This window comes from Anopheles stephensi, chromosome X (genome assembly GCF_013141755.1).
Source record: "Anopheles stephensi strain Indian chromosome X, UCI_ANSTEP_V1.0, whole genome shotgun sequence".
Taxonomy (NCBI): Eukaryota; Metazoa; Arthropoda; class Insecta; order Diptera; family Culicidae; genus Anopheles; species Anopheles stephensi.
The window spans coordinates 9426598-9444534 of record NC_050201.1 but is presented as its reverse complement, the minus strand read 5'-3'; the positions used below and the strand labels follow the sequence as shown (position 1 = coordinate 9444534).

General features: G+C 45.1%; 3 protein-coding genes across 8 annotated transcripts in view; 2 read left to right on the top strand and 1 right to left on the bottom strand.

Annotated features, from left to right (window-relative positions):
• LOC118506084 (sodium channel protein Nach) overlaps positions 1–4483 on the top strand; it is a 67644-nt gene extending 63161 nt beyond the window's left edge. For both annotated transcript variants that reach the window (XM_036042775.1, XM_036042767.1), the window contains exons 3-4: positions 1596–2099; positions 2174–4483. In XM_036042775.1, the coding sequence (XP_035898668.1) occupies positions 1596–2099; positions 2174–2789 (1120 nt within the window). In that variant the 3' untranslated portion in view covers positions 2790–4483. The remainder of the gene's footprint in view (positions 1–1595; positions 2100–2173) is intronic.
• On the bottom strand, positions 2867–7609 carry LOC118506369 (ras-related protein Rab-40C). Of its 2 annotated transcripts, XM_036043404.1 has the most exons (4): positions 6845–7598; positions 6711–6769; positions 6455–6637; positions 2867–6383 (listed from the first exon to the last, which is right to left on the bottom strand). In XM_036043404.1, the coding sequence occupies exons 3-4, from the start codon at positions 6579–6581 to the stop codon at positions 5722–5724; spliced, it is 789 nt and encodes a 262-aa protein (XP_035899297.1). In that variant the 5' UTR covers positions 6582–6637; positions 6711–6769; positions 6845–7598; the 3' UTR covers positions 2867–5721. The 2 variants fall into 2 exon arrangements, with proteins under 2 accessions (XP_035899297.1, XP_035899289.1); XM_036043396.1 differs by having other exon boundaries at positions 6711–7609.
• A 1358-nt stretch (positions 7610–8967) lies between these two features.
• On the top strand, positions 8968–15790 carry LOC118506293 (casein kinase I-like). 4 transcript variants are annotated; one of them, XM_036043248.1, is made up of 4 exons: positions 9117–9287; positions 9371–9654; positions 11429–12628; positions 13202–15790. In XM_036043248.1, exons 3-4 carry the CDS (start codon positions 11805–11807, stop codon positions 13371–13373), a joined length of 996 nt encoding a protein of 331 aa, XP_035899141.1. In that variant the 5' UTR covers positions 9117–9287; positions 9371–9654; positions 11429–11804; the 3' UTR covers positions 13374–15790. The 4 variants fall into 4 exon arrangements, with proteins under 4 accessions (XP_035899121.1, XP_035899141.1, XP_035899131.1 ...); XM_036043238.1 differs by having other exon boundaries at positions 9117–9293; XM_036043228.1 differs by having other exon boundaries at positions 8968–11180.
• Positions 15791–17937: the final 2147 nt, after the last annotated feature.

Here is a 17937-nt window from a genome sequence, read left to right as displayed (position 1 = left end):
ACGTCACCAGATGGCGGTTCTTACGACTTCTAGTTTCAACACATCAAAATAGTGGTGGGATTAGCGGAGGGTCGAAGTGATCAATTATTTCAAACAGTGCTCGAACAGTGCTCCGGACAGCCTTTCGTATGTAGGACTAATTATCTAACTAGGGGCAAAATTTAGGTCAAGGAAGCAAGCCAGGAAGACCTAGACCTTTCGAGGCTGTAGTGTCAAAGGCGAAGAAGTAGGTTAGCGCCAGGGATCTTGATCTCCAAAAATGGGCCTAATACACCAAGAGGTCTCTTCTGCATAGAAATCACAGTAAAGCCAGGACCGTGCATATCGGTAGAGGCGTATCTTCCTGTAAGCTGGCTGTGGAGTCGAGGGAGCCTTGATAATTAACAGGGGTTCCAACACCAGCCTCGTATAACATCTCCTCTTGGGCTCTGACTATTGACTATGGGCTCAGAAAGCAGATTCGATGTGTTAGCGCCCTCCTACTTGCTTTCTGCTGAGGACTTACAAGGAGCTTGATCCATCACTAGCTAAGACTTCAGGTATATTATCGTTTAGAGTTTTTAGAGGTATATTATCGTTTAGAGTCAAACAAGAGGATATGGCGAAACCTTACACATTATCGTCCAGGGATCATGCAGTAAAAGTTCAGGAAGTCAGAAGTGGTAAGGTAAGACCTTTCGAGGTGTGTGACAGGGAGAGAGGGGAAGTGAGCTGTCACCAGGAACCTCGTTCTCCACGAGGACTAGTATGCTATCTTACCAAGCAGGCTCGTCTTCATCGACGGCAAGTTCACCAAGAGCATGGTAAGGCCAGGAGCTCATCGCAGAAGCAAACTAAGCAGATGCTTGGCGCATCTTCAAAGGGCTCCGTTCTTATCGGCAGAGCCGTAACTTCTTATAAACTGACTATGGATTCCTCAGACCCTCGAGAATTTAGAGGGATCCATAAGGAGCCCCGTATAATATCGCCACTTGGGCTCGGACTATGGTCCAGAAAGCAAATTTGATGTGATAGTGCTCTCCAACTTTAATCCTGCTTAGGACCTACAACGGGCTTGATTCGTCACTGACTAAGCCTTCAGATATTATTGCTCAGGGGGCTTGTCGATCACATAGCCGCATTTTCTATAGAGCCTTGCCTTTCAAAATGCCTCATCTTGTAGGGATCCTACTGTTCAGGGGATCCAAATATCCAGGGGATGTGACTTGATCGTAATATATTATATGGATACAACATACATCTTCGCTGGCGCGCACCTGCCATACGCTTCTTAGACTCATGATACGGCCAATATCGCCAGAGACCTCGTATTCCAAGAGCGTACGCTTGGCCTCATCCAAGAGGACTCATCTACATAGAACCCATGTTCTTCTCCAAATACATGGTAAGGCCTTAGGTATTATCGTCTAAGGGTCCTTGTCGGCCACAGGACCTTGTCCCTTGTTAAACAGGCCTCATCTTGCACGAGACCTGATGTCTCATTGGACATCGTCTTGATGCGCTTCTGCACCAAAGAAGAAAATCCCAAAATACTAGGAGGAATTGCAACATGTATTAATTGCATCACATCAACGACTCACCCTGAATCCCTGCAGAGTGCTCAACACCGAGGTGTACGTACTGTTCGAGACGGATAAGAAGTGGGCCCTAACGTTCGAGCCACTGCGCGAAAGCAACATATTCGTCCACTCGTACAACGAAATCTCCGGCTGGGACTTTCAGCCCCAGGTAATGTGGGACATCGACTCGAAGGTAGAGTTTCTCATCTCGATGAAGCAAACGTACACGACCGAGGACGCCCAGCAGCTATCGATCGGCCAGCGGAAGTGCATCTTTCCCGAGGAGGAGAAGCTCCAGTACTACCAGGATGCGTACACGTTTTCCGGCTGCATGAAGGAGTGCCGGATCGCGAAAAGCCTGAAGTACTGCAAGTGCGTACCGCCGTTCTACGCACCGGTACGCGCGATACCGATCTGTACGTCGAGCAGCTTTCAGTGTTTGAGCGAGTACACGGAAAACATTACCAGCATCTACAGCTGTCAGGACTGTGAGCTCGGATGTCTCAACACGGTGTACGACATCGAGAAGTACTCGAAGATGTAAGTACGCGGGATGACGGGTAGCACGGGAGCCGACAACTTACCCCCCGTCTGTTCTGTAATGTTCGGTTTAGCATGAAAACGGAGGAGGAACAACAGGAGGCACAGGTCACGATCGAGTACCTTACCTGGCCGATTATACGCTACAAGCGAGAGGTACTGTTCGGGTGGGTTGATCTGCTGGTTTCGTTCGGCGGCATTGCGGGCCTGTTTCTTGGCTTCAGCCTGCTGTCCGGCGTGGAGTTTCTGTACTTCTTTACGATGCGTGCCTTCTGCATGCTGTACAAAAATCGCGACGAGCTGGAAGCGATCGAGAAGGAGCAGGTGATCAAATCGATGAGCCGCCACGAGCTGGGCCTTAGGCCGATCGTTGCACCGGCCACCGGGCCGAATCTCCCGGTGTACGATACGCTGCAGGTGCCACCGTCCGCCGACAAGCAGCAGGTGTTTGTGAAGCTCATCACCAACGATTACAAGGCTGCGGCGGCCCAACCGTACCACGACGCATCCTACCCGGGCCTGCACCGGAACCGGCTCAGTCAGCTGCACGGTCAAAGCCAGAAGAAGCACAACTTGTTCCAGCTGGGACACGCAAACTACGGTACGCAGCACAATAAGTACGTGGAACGGAAGACACTACCCTACGGTGATGGTGGTGGTAACTACATCTACGATGGCTATTTGCCATAAAAATGGCGTCCCGTGCGCTGTTTCTTTCCCCTCCTTCAAACCTGTTTGATGGTGACTTTCTGTGTTGGTTTTTTTTTTAATAATAATTCATTCACATTATTGTATTTTTCCGCCCTTTTTGTTCGTATCGTACATTATTGCTACTTAAAGAAATAAAAAACACCTCATAAATAAATTGAAATCATAGCTCGCTCTCGCACACACTAAATCTCATTGGAGTGGGGTTGCCGTACCGCGGTCCCCCGTCTCAGGAACGTGTGACGGGTTGAGTGTCAATTTTTCGTTGTCGGGATCGCCCTCCAATCGTGAGTTGTTATAACCAGGTGGACTTTTGTTTTTGTTGGTTTCGAACCATACAATGGAATGTTTCATCGGGATAGTGGAATATTGTACTCCCGTGGTGGGAAGTTGCAACCAGCAGGTGGAATTTTGTGCCAGGATACTACTTAGTTAATCCATAGTTGATTGCAAAATTCCACTGACGCGTTTGGAATTTTTTTTTTCCCAACTTCCCTTACTTGACTCGCAAATTTTTACAACGGAGAATACGCAACGTTCCACTATCCAGTTGAAACGTTTTTTAACGGCCAATTCAAACGTTCCATTGCATGGTTCGTAAACCCTGTATGTACTGAAGTTCACTGTATTATCAGGATGCCTATGGGGGTTTTTTGTGTGTGTGTGTGTGTGTGTGTGTGTGTGTGTGTGTGTGTTGCGTCGCTTTTCTAGCTTCATTTCAGTACTAAAAATTGTTTGTGCGTTTTAATTTCACTTTTGGTGCTTCTTTTCCTTCGGCGCTACAGTTCTGGTCGCAAAAAAGTGTAACAGCAGCCAAAATATTGGATTGTACTTGTTTCTTGTTTTTTTGGGTTGTGTTTTCAACAGTTTTGTGTGAATGTGTGTGTGTGTGTGTGTGTGTTTGATTTTTCATTTTCTGTTTTCAATTATCCAAATTTTCCCATTTTTTGCCCTTTCCAATATACATATGATTTTAATACTAATGAAACAAATGGAACCCGACTTTAAACACACACACAGACACACAAACTTGTTTGCGGCTTAATTGTTGCCTTGTTTCGTGTGTGTTTTTGGTTTTTTTGGACTCATGAACAACATTTTGAATGTCGCACGAGCCCTTGTGGAATATGTGTCCCGTGTTGGAATCTTCTCCTGGAACCAACCTACTCATACGCACATACATACAACATGCACACACACACAACGCATTAAACGCATTATATCTCACGTGCACGTTTTTGGTTCCGAGTGTAAAGATTTCGTAGCAAAAAAGAGGTTCTCGGTGTCGTCCTGATGCTGTGTACACCGCACACTTAAAATACTAGTAAATCTTTCCTTTGCTGTGGTTTCAGTTTTGCTTTAAATATACCGCACCGGTGAACGGTTCTGGCTCAATGTTACCTGCCTACTACTAATCTACTAGGCAACAAAACTCGGCGTCCATATGTTTTTGTTAAACAACCGTTGTTATTGTTGTTAACATTTGGGACGTTTTGTTTTACTACCTGTTTGGGTGGGGGGAAAAATCATTATTTGCCTTTTTTTGCATCGGGGTTTGGGTGATGAATTCGACCTTTCTCTTAGCTAAGCTAAAATGACTCACTGTGGATTTACAGGTAAAAAAAAAAACAAACAAACAGAAAAACTAACAACCAAAAAAAACCTATTCGATAATACAGCAAAAAAGCGAACCGAAAACAAAACATAACGCTAAAGCACAACTTGCCGGAAGTAATACTTTACAGTACTTCCTTGTTTTCCGTTCGCTTTTTTTGCCCTACAACAGTTGACTTCAGTCTAGTAAGAAGAGAGTTGCCGCAATATACGGCCAGCTCATAATGAATTGTGAAAATCACACACACACACACGCGTGTATTCGACAGCGCGTGGAAGCATTGCCTTTCGCGGACAACGACGGTTTAAACGTCTGACGTCTGACGTCCGCCGTGTCCGAGCAAATTATAAATCGTTTTTTTTTCTTCTTCTTCTTGTGTGCACGTGTTTGTGTGTGTGTGCGTGTACGTGTTTTAAGATACCTTAGCGTAATTGATTTTGTTAATAAAATTAGTATTTGGTTCATTTCTTGTCCCTGTTGTGCGCGCTCGCCCCGTAGAGGCCGCACAAGAAGTGTTGAGGTGTTTGTTTAGAAGAAAGACAAAACAAAAAGAGTTCTGGAAACATTCATCAGGACCGTTAGTCTCATCATTTGAGGTGCACGTTTCCGCTATCCGTTCGCTTACTCTATTTGGAAAAGAAAAATATTGAAGGGCTCAGAAGAGGAGGTTCCGTTTTGGGGGAAGGGAATTCGAAAGAAAGATGTTGACAAGTTATGTCAGGGAATTGATTTGTCCAGGCGCACACACAATTGGCTCCTTTGGAACGGGCCTTGATGTGTACGGGCTAATCATACCGACAACATCTCGAAGCAAATTCAAAAATGACTCAACTGCATGCCCGAACAGTTCAATACCTCAGACTCATCCTGCCAACTATGTCCTCGAAACCGCCTTCTATGACAATTTTAATACTACTGCTACTTTTTCTACCACTGCCGCTGGTACTCTTGTTGTGCCTTTGTTCCGTTTAACGGGATGGAGTTTGATTGTGTAACGATGCTCGCAAAGAGAAGAACTAAACAAAAAAAATCGCGAACAAATGTGTGGCAGCTTCGCTTTTAAGTGTGAGGTAATGTGTGTTAGTTTAAAACAAAATACTTCCGACGATCGGTGTCAAAAAATTGTTTCATCAAAAGGGAACCCGTTGAATGAGGAAGGAAAGCACGAACCAACCACGATACTCGGGCGCTCCTCACCGACACCTGGCCATGTGTTTCCTTCTTTTTTTCCATTCATCCTCGGCTGCCCGGCTACCGGCACACCAACCACTCGAGCCGCGACCTAGCGCCGTGACGGGATCAGGAAATGACGCACCCGTTGCGAACGTTGTGCTTCAGTTGGTACGAGGTGGCGGTTTTGCATTTGAGATTCTTCGCAATCGACGCGGAATTGTTCAGCACCGTGTTTAAGCACTGGGAGGAGGTGAGCGCGTACGATCGCAGATACGATTTGACCGACGGTGGCAGCGGAAGGCTATCTATGGTATATACATTCGTCCGCCGGCAGATGCTGCGGCAGCACAGTTCCTGCAGGGAGAGCACCTTGTTGGTGCGCCAGATCCGCTCCATCCCGTTCCGGTGCAGTGCCATCCGGGCGAGCTCGCAGAACGATTCGCGTATGTTGAAATCGCACAGCGGCGATATCTCGAAGCAGGCCATCTTGTTGCGGGACGCGTACAGTTCGGCCTGTTTCGCCGCCACCTGCCGCTTGAACGCCAGGTGCAGCCGGTTCCCTACCAGCACCTTCGGCACGCCCGGCGCATGCTCCTCGACCTCCTTCAGCCACCGGTTTAGCCCGTCGAAGCTCCACTTGTTCGTGATGTCGTACACGAGTATGATGCCCTGGGCGCCGCGCGAATACGACCGAATGATCGTGCAAAACCGGCCCTGGCCGGATGTGTCCCAGATCTGTAGTTTCACGCGCTTGCCGTCCAGCAGGATGGTGGTCGTTTTGTGTGCCGCTGTAACCAAACGAGAGACAGGATCAATAAAGACAGTTGACAGGCAAAAGGGTAAAAGCTGTGTTACGTACTGCCACTACCGCTGCAGAATGGGCTTTCCGTTGAGCCATCGTCCAGGCCGGATAGAATCTCCTGCTTGCCCACATCGCTATCGCCTACCAGCAGCACTTTCAGCAGATAATCGTATTCCTTCGCCATCGTGCGCACACTAAATCGTGTTCGGGGGGGAGGTTGTCTGCTACGTTCTGCTGCATCTGCCCAAAAAGAAAAAGGATTGTGGAAAGGATAAGAAAGGGCCCACGGGAACAGAGCCCGGCGGAAACTTACCAAACAAGTCGTTCCGCACGTAAAAGCACCATCATTATTCTGCTGCTTCACCTGCCGAACTAGCGTTAAGTCATTGCTGAGCTTCGCGTAAAGGGTTAAACGGTGGTAATGTTCAGGGTCGGCCGTCTGTTTACCTTCTGGCCGGGTGTCATTGACCGATGCGCTTTAGTAATGCTGCAAGCAAGGTTTGCATACGTTTCTTTCCCAAATCAAAGGTTGATCGAAGCGGGCAACGTTCCCGAGCAATATCCTAAACCGTTTGCCGGAAGATTTCACGCACCAACTTTATCAGCCTTGTCCTTCGTGTGGTACGATATGTTTCCGCATGTCCGCTTGCGCGCATATCACACTCAGTCGGAGCTGTTAATCCTCCGGGAAAGAAAAAACCCCCGCCCCAACACCTAGAACCACCGTCCGCTCATCAAAAGGAAAGAAGAGTGCAGAAACAAAAACAGGGAAAGGATACCCGGAACACAGGACGCGTCACAACTTTCGTGAATGTTTTCTTGCTCGTGCTGGGTACTGTTGTTGTTATTCTTGTTCACTCCACCTTTTCACTCCGTCACTGTGCGATTGTTTTTCTTCGTTGCTTCTCTAGTACACGCACACACGCACTCACGCACACAAACCGTACCGAGCAGATGAATGTCTCACTTCGCACCGACGTCGTCTGTGGGCTCGGCCAACGGCAGATGTGTTTGCAGCAGGATTAAAGCTTGCAGCAGCTGCATTTTTGTTTACTAGCACAGTGCTGTTTTCGTGCAGCCATCAGGCAGCTCGGTGATGCACATCGCACGGAACGAACACAGCCTTCGAAACGACACTTCGCTCTCTTCGCTCTGGTAAACCCCCGTTTTGCTTTTGCGAAATGCTGCACAGGAACAAAGAATACGAAAATAACACCAACTGTCAGTGGTTGGGATATGAGCGCAAACGTCAAATTGTACGATGGGTTTTCTTGTTTTGCTTCGCTGCTGTTTACAGTGCCGTTTGCTGCAACGGGGAATTATGGTTTCTCAAAGGGAAAAAGCGTTTTTATAATTTACATTAAACCGTGACGTTATGTTTCAGTTTCTATTCCATCATCTAGTTCCAGGAACGAAAAGTCCCACTATCGATTTGGTTTCCTGCAAACGGGCAAAATGGTTGCAAGTAAGTCAGTAATGTCAAACTCTTTTTGACCCAGAGGCACGACGACAAAAGTCATATCTTGTTACAGCGGTTTTGGATTTTTTTTTTTTTGTGAAGAAAACTATAAAAGAAATGTTAAGCATAAGTTATTAATACTGCATGCAAATGTGTTCAGGAATTCCCTAAATTGGTGTTCTTGTTTTCCTTTGCGGGCCCCATGGAAAAGCCTTTTGTGACACATGTTTGACAGTTCCAAGATAAAGCCTCCTCTACACATTTACGCAGCCAGTGACATTTTCAAGGCCTGTTAGGTATCCAGTAACGTGCAATCGATGGCGCCACCGTTACTGGTGCTTGATGAACCGGACTAAAGGTTTTTAAAATTTCGGTTTTCTATTGTGTTCCTTTTTTCTTTCTGTGGTTCTCTGAAGAGAGTTTTAAATTGATTTTTAATAATTAAGCGTAAGGGAATAGGAACGATGTAAACACAGAAAAGATACCGATTTTACGACGATCGCTCTCGTTTTGGACGAATTCGCAGTATCCCACTTTACTTCAAGCTGGAGCCACTGCTCAGTCTCGTACGACTGGGTCGTACAAACATTGTATAGGATTAAGCTCAAATACCACACTCAGGAAGCGTGAAGAATATCGTGATGATCGCGGATCTGATAAGCTATTTCAGTTGTACTAACATGATACCATCAGAAATCGGGATGGATTTTTCTTTTCCAAATGCTTCTGCTTGGACAGACCATCTCACATAATACAATCGAGACGGTTTGAGTCCATGGATTTGTTACTTTTAAATCATACGCTCGAGCCTTTCGGTCAAAAATTAAAAATTCTTAATAAAATTTTAACAGCACCTGTAACAACTTTAGTAAATTCATATCATCTCATGAACCAAAAAAACAGCACATTAGAACTGTTTTTTTTTTTTCATGAATAGCCAAGATAAATTGAAAATGCTATAACTGCCATTTGCAGTGCACAAAGCGTAAATTAATAAAAAAAAATGCTCAGACAGTGTAAATCATTAGTGCTAGAAGTTATCGTTCATTGAACGACATTGAAACAAAGAGCGTGTGTACATGTTCCTCACACATACGCGAATATGTATAGCAAAAGTATAATTTTTCTCGGCACATTTCACATCTATTCATCTTGTACAGTTATCGCAAGCCTTGTCAAGAAAGTTTTTGTTCGCGTTTTTTCCACGCCATAAAGCCAAGTGACATTTCGTCGCTACCATAAAGGTGTGCCTGCGAAGCAAAAGGAAAAAGTGTACGAAATTCCTTCGAACCACCGCATTCGACGAATTTCAAGCTAATCGAAGTTTTGTAGGGTCGCCATATTGACACTTCGCCAATGTGGGCATTCGTCGTTTGATTTTCCGTGCTGGATGTGCTAGTTGGTCGGGCTGTCCTGTTATCTGTTTTCTGGGTGCTGGTGAATCATGAACAGTTGAATAATGAGTTGTTTCAGTGTCCGCTAATGCGCCAGTGTGTCCGTTAATTTCACTTTAGCTCCGGAAACCGAGCTAGCCGTGTCGCTCAAGGGTGGCAGCCATTGCAAGCGAATAGCCGTACCTTACTACTGCTGCTGTTGCTGCTGCTGCTGCTGCTCCTGCTGCTGCTCGTATTTTCCGTTCGTTGGCGACGAGTGTTGGTGAGGTGACACAGGAAATAGATCGAACAGTGGCCAAACGAACAAACGGGAAAGAGGGCTTATTAGTTTGAAAAGCAGCCAGAAGCCATATTCCTCGGCCCAGTCACAGTGCACACGTCGCCTGTGTTTTGTATTGTTAAAAGTAAGTTTAACCCATGTTTCTATGAAGAAATGACCACCGCCATACCAGACGGCGGAAGGATGAAGAAAATCATCGACTGCTTTTGGGAACAGGCTTGTCAAACACTAGGTTTACGAGCCAGTAGCGAGTAGGTTGTTCGGGTTGGCTCTCGCCAAGCGTGCCAGTCCCGTTGAGCAGGGTGTTCTAACACAAAGTTGCCAATACGTCAATCGCATGGTATGTGCACCGTTCAGAGTCAGCTAGCTGGAAACTCCAGTGATCTTCGGATGCCACTTTTTCTAGCTTCCTTGACAGGAACACTTGAGACGCTTAGCGCAAATGTGTCTTCCGTAATGTTCCGTAGCGCACAGTGCAGCATTGTTGTAACGTTCGCACATGCGAAAGATTCGAACAAATTAATACATTTGTTGGTGACAGAAGTGAAAAGATAGTATGAAGCGGCAAAGTGTTGAACGTGTTAAAAGATTAGAAAAGTTACAATAAATCCAAACAAAATAATAATTCCTTCGATTTTTGTTTTGCTGTTGAGTGAAAATTTAATCTAGCTCACTTTACTTAAATTACCTGATATATGTTAAAACTAGTTGTGTTCAAAGCTACTACGCATACCTAGGATGAACAATTTTGACATCCAGTGGCAATTCAAGCACACTTGTGAGAAAATTTTAAAACCAAATTTTGTTCCAACCCCGTTCTGAGATTTGAAGATGTAAAATAGTTGTGGATTACATTTGCGCACGGTTTGAAAAATTAATTTCTCAAATTCAGAATTTAATCCATCGATTAATACACGGTGAATTTGTATCGCAAATCCAACTAACTTCACTTGCAACAGCATCAAAGGCAATGCACACAAAAAATTCGCATCTTCTACATCTGGCGGGGTGTTTGACAGCCCCGACATGAAGAAGCACCACATTACAAAGAAAACTGCTGCAGCGAGAGAGCTGTCTGTGCGAGTAGATGTTGTGACATCGACGACCTCATATCCCGACCCAGTGTATGCGTGTGCCTGTGTGTAGCGGTGTAAGTGTATGCTAGAACACGTTTGACCCGATTGTCATGGTAGCTCGGGCAGCAGTGTGTAAAACATTAAACTTCGAATCGGTGCGTTTTGCTTGCTCACGAGTAACATTTTTCTGTGCACTTCCTATTAAAACTAAGCTAGGCAAATCACGTTAAGTGAAAAAAAAGTCGAAACATTCAACCCCTTTTACACGCGGGGTACAGCGATCCATCTATTGCGCTCTATTGGTCTTCGAACGGTGTACACGTTTAGAGTGTGTGCGTGTGAGTGGAACGTATTTAGTTCGATCGTGTACGCGGGACTGTGTGAGTTGGCCTGGTGTGCGTGTGGTTTAGTGTAGATAGTGTGTGGTATGAGAGAAAATGGCAACGCTGCTGCTGTGACTGTGGAGCGAGTGACAAATTTTGGTGAAAATTATTTCTTAAAAATGTGTTGTTAAGCGACTTGTGGGTCGTTGGACGAGCGTAGAACAGTTTGGCCGCAAGTCATCCTTCTGCAGGTGAAACAGATGTTTGATTCTCATGAGCGTTTAGAGTGGAGGTTCAGAAATAGCATTTGCACTGAATAAACATCCGATAGGGAAGTGATGAGGAGAAATAACAAGCTGCAGTGAAATGTTCCCGTTCCCGTTTGGCCTACCTATATGGAAAACAAAAAACTGTGAATCGTGCGGGAAATTCAGTTGCTCTATGCTAATATTTTGTACGTTTTCCCTTTTTCTCTCTCTCCTTCTTTCTCTCTCTGCAGCATCAGCACTGTATATCTCAAGGATATAGCAGCGGTTCGTGCGGAGCTACACCACCAATCAAACAGTTAACAGTCACAATAGTCGAATCACCATTCTAAGATACACCAAGGGTAGATCGTCTGCCAAGGGATCGAGAAAACCCACCCAGCAGCAATCAAATCCGGCATCAATCCAAAACAATCAAGTGTAACCCGAGGCTACGAGCGGCTGCTGCTGCTGCTACCTTCATTCTATTGCTTCACAGCACCTACTCTTGATAATTCCCTTCCCTCCGCGCATCTCAAATCCTTTCCCACCTTCCTCTACATCCGAGTAGAGAGAGAGAGAGAGCATCACTTACAAAACAGGAAACGGCACGGAAACCAAGACGCGAAAATGAATGATTTCATCGTGGCCGGCAAGTATCGCATCATCCGCAAGATCGGATCGGGCTCGTTCGGCGATATCTATCTCGGCATCAACATCACCAATGGCGAGGAGGTAGCGCTGAAGGTGGAGAGCATATTGGCCCGCCATCCGCAGCTGACCTACGAGTACAAACTGTACAAAGTGCTGACCGGCGGTGTCGGCATACCGCACATCCGGTACTTCGGCCAGGAGCGCAGCTACCACGTACTGGTGATGGATCTGCTCGGCCCGTCGCTGGAGGATTTGTTCAACTTCTGCAGCCGGCACTTCACGATCAAAACCGTGCTGATGCTGGTGGACCAGATGATCGGGCGGCTCGAGTACCTGCACATGAAGAACTTCATCCACCGCGACATCAAGCCGGACAACTTTCTGATGGGTATCGGGCGGCACTGCAACAAGCTGTTCCTGATCGATTTCGGGCTGGCGAAGAAGTACCGTGACTTCCGTTCCCGCATTCACATCTCGTACCGGGAGGACAAAAATCTGACCGGTACCGCACGTTACGCGTCGATCAATGCGCATCTCGGGATCGAGCAGAGCCGCCGCGACGATATGGAATCGCTCGGGTACGTGATGATGTACTTCAACCGGGGCTCGCTACCGTGGCAGGGGCTGAAGGCGACCAACAAGAAGCAGAAGTATGAGAAGATCTCGGAGAAAAAGATGTCCACCCCGATCGAGGTGCTGTGCAAGGGCTTTCCGGCGGAGTTTGCGATGTACTTGAACTACTGTCGCAGTTTGCGCTTTGAGGAAGGACCGGACTACATGTATCTGCGGCAGCTGTTCAGGTAAGGGGCTGCTCTTTTGTCGCATTTTTTTTCTAAACAGGTTTCAGTGCACTTCCATCTAGGGAAACAGGTATTGGGGTTGTCACTAATCTATTCGTTCGTTCGTTTTTTTTAATTGTCTGTTTATCGTTATTGTGTGTGTCTCGAAATTTCGTAATATCCGGAACGTTTTCCGATCTTTACCATCCAGCTACGGTTTAAAATGAGCTTGACAAAGTTAGAAATGGTAGGCCGATCCTCTCGAAGTTGTAGTGCCAAAGAAGAATAAAAAGACCAATTGTCCTAGAGGCGACAGTCGCGCTGATTTTCACACGGCACGGTTCAAATCTCGGGCCTTTCCCCCTGAAATGAGGTACAAACTTCCCACCTACACGCGGTATTAATAAGACAGTCGGCACAATTGCGGAATTTTAGGGGAACGATCAGATTTATCCGTTCGAATGTGAAAGTTTCAAATACGTTTCTATGATCCAAGAGCTTTACGTACATGTTCTTTAAGGAGCCAATTGTAAAATTTCTGTGCGTGTATCGTTTTGTTAAATATGCATACATACTTTCTTTTATTGTTTTCAGAATTCTGTTCCGTACCCTTAACCATCAGTACGACTACACCTTCGATTGGACAATAATGAAGCAACGGGCGATGCAGCAGGGCAGCAACAATCCGCCCACCGTTACGTGCGGCGAAAACAAGCGAGAGGAGCGGCGTGATAAAGATAAACTGTCCAGCGATACGGATGAATAGGACGGGGGTGCGTTTGGGAATGATGTGAGCACGATACGGCATCACCATCTCATCATTTAAACGCTGTTGCGCCTCGCAACCTGTATAGTGGGGAGGTGTGATGTGCAGAATGCGTTTCTTGTTTTCCTAATCCGTGAAAAAGACGTGCATGCATAATGCGGTGGTAGGTGGCGAGAAGCGAGAAGAATGGGGGCGTTATAGGGGGAGATGCGCAAACGTGGTGAATATTGGTAAGGTGGACGCGCGTAATAGTAACAGAAATGAGAGCAGAAAGCAAGAGGAGGAAGAAGAAGCAACAACAAAAAAGAGAGAGAGAGAGAGAGAAAGGTTAGTTTATACGAAAGCAAACTCGTTAGGTAAGGTGTCACAACTAGCGTTTAGAACAGTTAAATTACTTCCCCCCAATCCCCCCCCACCCACCCCTTCCCCCAAAAACCCTAGGGTACGTAATCAATCCCTGTTTTTTTTTGTTTTTTTGTGCTAAAAACATTGTGCGTGTAGGGTGAATAGGCGAGTGAGTGAGCGAGCGCTGAGAAAAAGTAGCAGAAGGAAAACGAACGAGGCAAGAAAAATGCAACCCGCCCAACATCCATACATACACAAGAACGGTCAGCGCAGGAGGTCGGTTTGGATAGAGGAAGGGGGACGGTTCATTTGTCTGGTGATTGCTGCTTGCTATAGCTGCTACCAAGCTTTGTTGGAAGGATTTGGAACTTGCTAGGACAGAGCATCCACCAAGTGTGGACATACACACACACACACACACACACATACACACGGGAAAAACACAACACAACTTCACACAGCGTATACCGCCCCCCCAGCCCCCCACCCACCCCCCGTAAAAGTTAGACAAGAACGATCTTGTTTTGCATATTAGAAGTTAAAGTTAAATCGGCAGAAATCTGCATCACGAGCCCTTCTAGCATCTCGCAGGTTCTGTGCGCGCCAAGGAAAAAAGGGGGATCTTGTTTATTGATTTATTAATTTTTTTTTGTTGCTGCTCAAATTGTGTATGGTGTGAGTAAGCTGTCAGGCGCAAGCTCTGGTGAAGCAGTGTTCGTAAAAATGCTTTACGCGAACCGATTTACTGCACAATATTTATTTTTTTCCTTTTTTTGCGTGATTTGCTAGAATTTTTTTTTTGTATACATATTTATGCGCTGATTGTAAGATTGTATGGCAAAATGTTTGCAGAGAGAGAGAGAGAGAAAAAAAAGTGTAACTGCAGGAGGAAACAATTATATTAGGGAATTAACAAAACAACAAAATAGGAGGAAAACAGCCACACGATCTAAAATCTAGTAGCAAAAAAAAAAAAAAAAACGATGGTACGCAGGCAAACAGTCGTACGAGAACGCTTTCTTTTTTAATTTAAACTCAGACGTGTGTGCCAAGGAATCGTCTGTTTCCTAACGTCTGACGTCTGTGTCCTAACGGCTGACGTCTTGTTTAGGATGGTTAGTAAATTTATTTATTATAATATTTTTTTTGTTCGCCTCGATTCCTGGCCAGCAGTAATTTTTGTTGGGATGCAATTGCTACCTGCTGCTGCTGCTGCTCCTATTGTGCATGGAAGCTGGACAGGACGGTGACAGGGGATAAACAAAACCGTCGTTCGACATAAACCCCGAACCGAGCTAGTGGAACCGTAATTGTGTGTGTGTATGTTAGGGCTACGGATAAAGATATTCTGCATTAGCATTTAGACAGGCGAATGAATGATTATAAAACAAAACAACAACAAAAAAAAAACGAAAAACAATTTCGGTACTCCCGGAAGCAAAGCAATGGTCTTTCAAATCTTATGCAGTTTTTTTCTTCAGTTTTCTCCTTTTTTTTTCTTTTGCTTTGTTCGATTGTTCAAAACCGGGCCGCGGGGGGGTTTTAGTCACCAAAAAGTGTAACGTTTCGTTTGGTACGTGTACCTGGATGTTGGATGTTGAAACACACGGACTGCGGGCTTTTGGTGAGGATTTGTAAGGTTATGCGAACCGCCAGATGCCGTCAGGTGTCAGGCCCAACCCACGCATTCTGCTAGTGATCTCGATTAGCTCGCCAAGCTTTGTAATCCGTGCGTTCTCAGGGGAGAAAGCAAACAACAAACACAAGCATAACGTTGGAGCGCTTCTGTACGATACATCGTGGTGGTATCGTGGTTCGTCCAGCCTTAACACCATAGCACCGGAGTACCGGATGGCAGGTTCGATAGCAGGCCGTGCGCGCGGAACAGACTGTCCCCACACGGTTGGTCGGTTAGTTGCTAGTGGACTGCGTTCGTTCTTTTTGTTTTATTTTAACCCGGACAGATGACCATTTTTTTCGCTACTAGTAGTAGTGCTATTACCTGCAAAACAAAATGGCAGACGAACAAACAGTCTTTCCTTTGTACTGAACCTTCGGCTCCTCACATCCCCCCCAAGAAAAAAGGGCTTACCAATACACAGCTGTGAACGAATAACGGCGCGCAATGCCATTTTCCTTCTCCTCCTCCTCATCATCCTCATCCTCCTTGGGACCTCCCCCCCGTTAAGATAATTTTGAGCGACACGTCATGAGAAGATGTTAAGTTAAGCCGTATGAAGAAGCATATTGATGGATCGCAAAATGGACACACACACACACACAAAAATGCACTGTCGTAGCAAGAAGGGGCTGTAACGGACTTGCGGTTCGTTGGTTAGTTAGTTTATAGAGACGCTTCCTGCGTCTCTCTCCCTCTATCTCTCTCTCGCTACCAATTGGAGACCTGTGGCTGAGTGTTTAGAGTCTGAAAATCGATATGAGCAAACAAAGATAGAAAGTATATTACTCAAATAAAGAAACACTTCTTACAAAAACAAAACACACACACACACACAAAACCACATACACAATCATACCTACTTGCTCGCTCTGCTGCGTTTTGGGTGATGTTGGAGTTGAGGGGGGGTTTTTTTGTTGTTGAAATGTTTAATGCTGGGTTTTTTTGTCTTTCCTATGATTTTTCTACTATTTTTGCTATCTACACACACACTCACAGAGATAAAAGAGTAAAGAGAGTGATCCGTCGAAAGCGAGGTAGCAATTCAGACGGGGGTTAGTAGCTGAAGTACTTACTTACAAAGTCCACAAAACCGGGATTTTGTGTGGGGGGTTTTTGTTGTTGCATAAAGCAAGCGGCATAAATCAAAAGCAGCAGCAGAAGCAGCATAATCACGAAGACACACGCGACCAGGACACTATCTTTGGAGAATTGATAGAAACGGTACCATTGTACGGATGCGGTAACCGCAATGACCGTGTCGTTTGGGGTTACGTTAACGCAAAAAGTAGCTCCCTCGCTCCCTATCTCCCTCTCCATCTTCGAGTCTATTGTTTTCCGTTGATTACGTTTTAATTTTTTCCGAATCCTGCTACACAGATGCTTCTGAATATTGAGCAGAGAGAAAAACCAAGCAGATGATGACGCTAAACGTGGTGTGTAGTGTGTAGTCAGTCGATCAAAGTGACCGAGCGAACCGCCGGGGAAGGCGAATGACTAAAGTGCTTCGGATCAATAAAGCTTACAGGAATGTAATGTAATTTAAAAAAAAAAACAACAACAACAAAAAACCGAACCAGTTGATTTTTGGGATTTTTTTTCTTTTAATTACACTTTTTTTGTTTGTAAAATGTATTAGTTTGAAAATTATTTCTCTCAAAAAACAAAAGCTATTAAATTTGTAAATGATAACAGCAAAAAAAAAAAAATCATCCACACACGAAAAGCAACAACAACAAAAATGCAAGCAAACAAACATACCTAAGGTTATATATATATATACTTGAACTTATGCAAAAGAAAACAAACAAAAAATGCAGCAGGATAGTCGCCGCCGCCACAGGAAGTCGAAGAGCAAAGGGTCCGCGTGGAAGTAAAACAAACAAACAAACTAAATTCAATTCAATTATGCATGACCGATTTATATAAAATATAAAGATTAAAAAACAAAACCGAAACAAACAAAGAACAAACAAACCAATGTTACACCTACTGTGTGTTTGCGTGTCCTCTCTTTCATAGTGCTTGTTTTGAGTCTTAAATTGTTGTTGTATTGTATTGTTTTTCTTTTAGTAGGTTTGTGTTTAAAATTGAGAAGAAAAGTGGAGTTATTAAAAAAAATTAAATTATTTTTTATAGGTGGTTTTCTAACGCACTTTAAGGCTTTAAGTTTTTGAAAGTTATGATTTATCTTATTTTTAGTTAAGTCGCAGCATCTGCTCCCACCGCATGTACAACAGCTACAAGCTCCATTCCAATCCCGAATTCCTTTGGCGCTATGCCAATAGTCGTACAGGGAACTCAGCTATTCCATCTACGATGACTATGGGCGACCGCACCATATCCTCACCCTGGGAAATTGTTAACTTGTTCGCTCATCACTTTGAAATGCTTTTTGTAGACTCAGCAGGCTCTTCTTCACGATGCGGCAAATCTTGGAGAAGATGGCGGAGCAGCAGCTCCACTCCTACCATCTTCCCTCTTTGATTTTCAAGCCGCATATGACAGCATAGCTAGGGTAAAACGATACGACGCAATGAG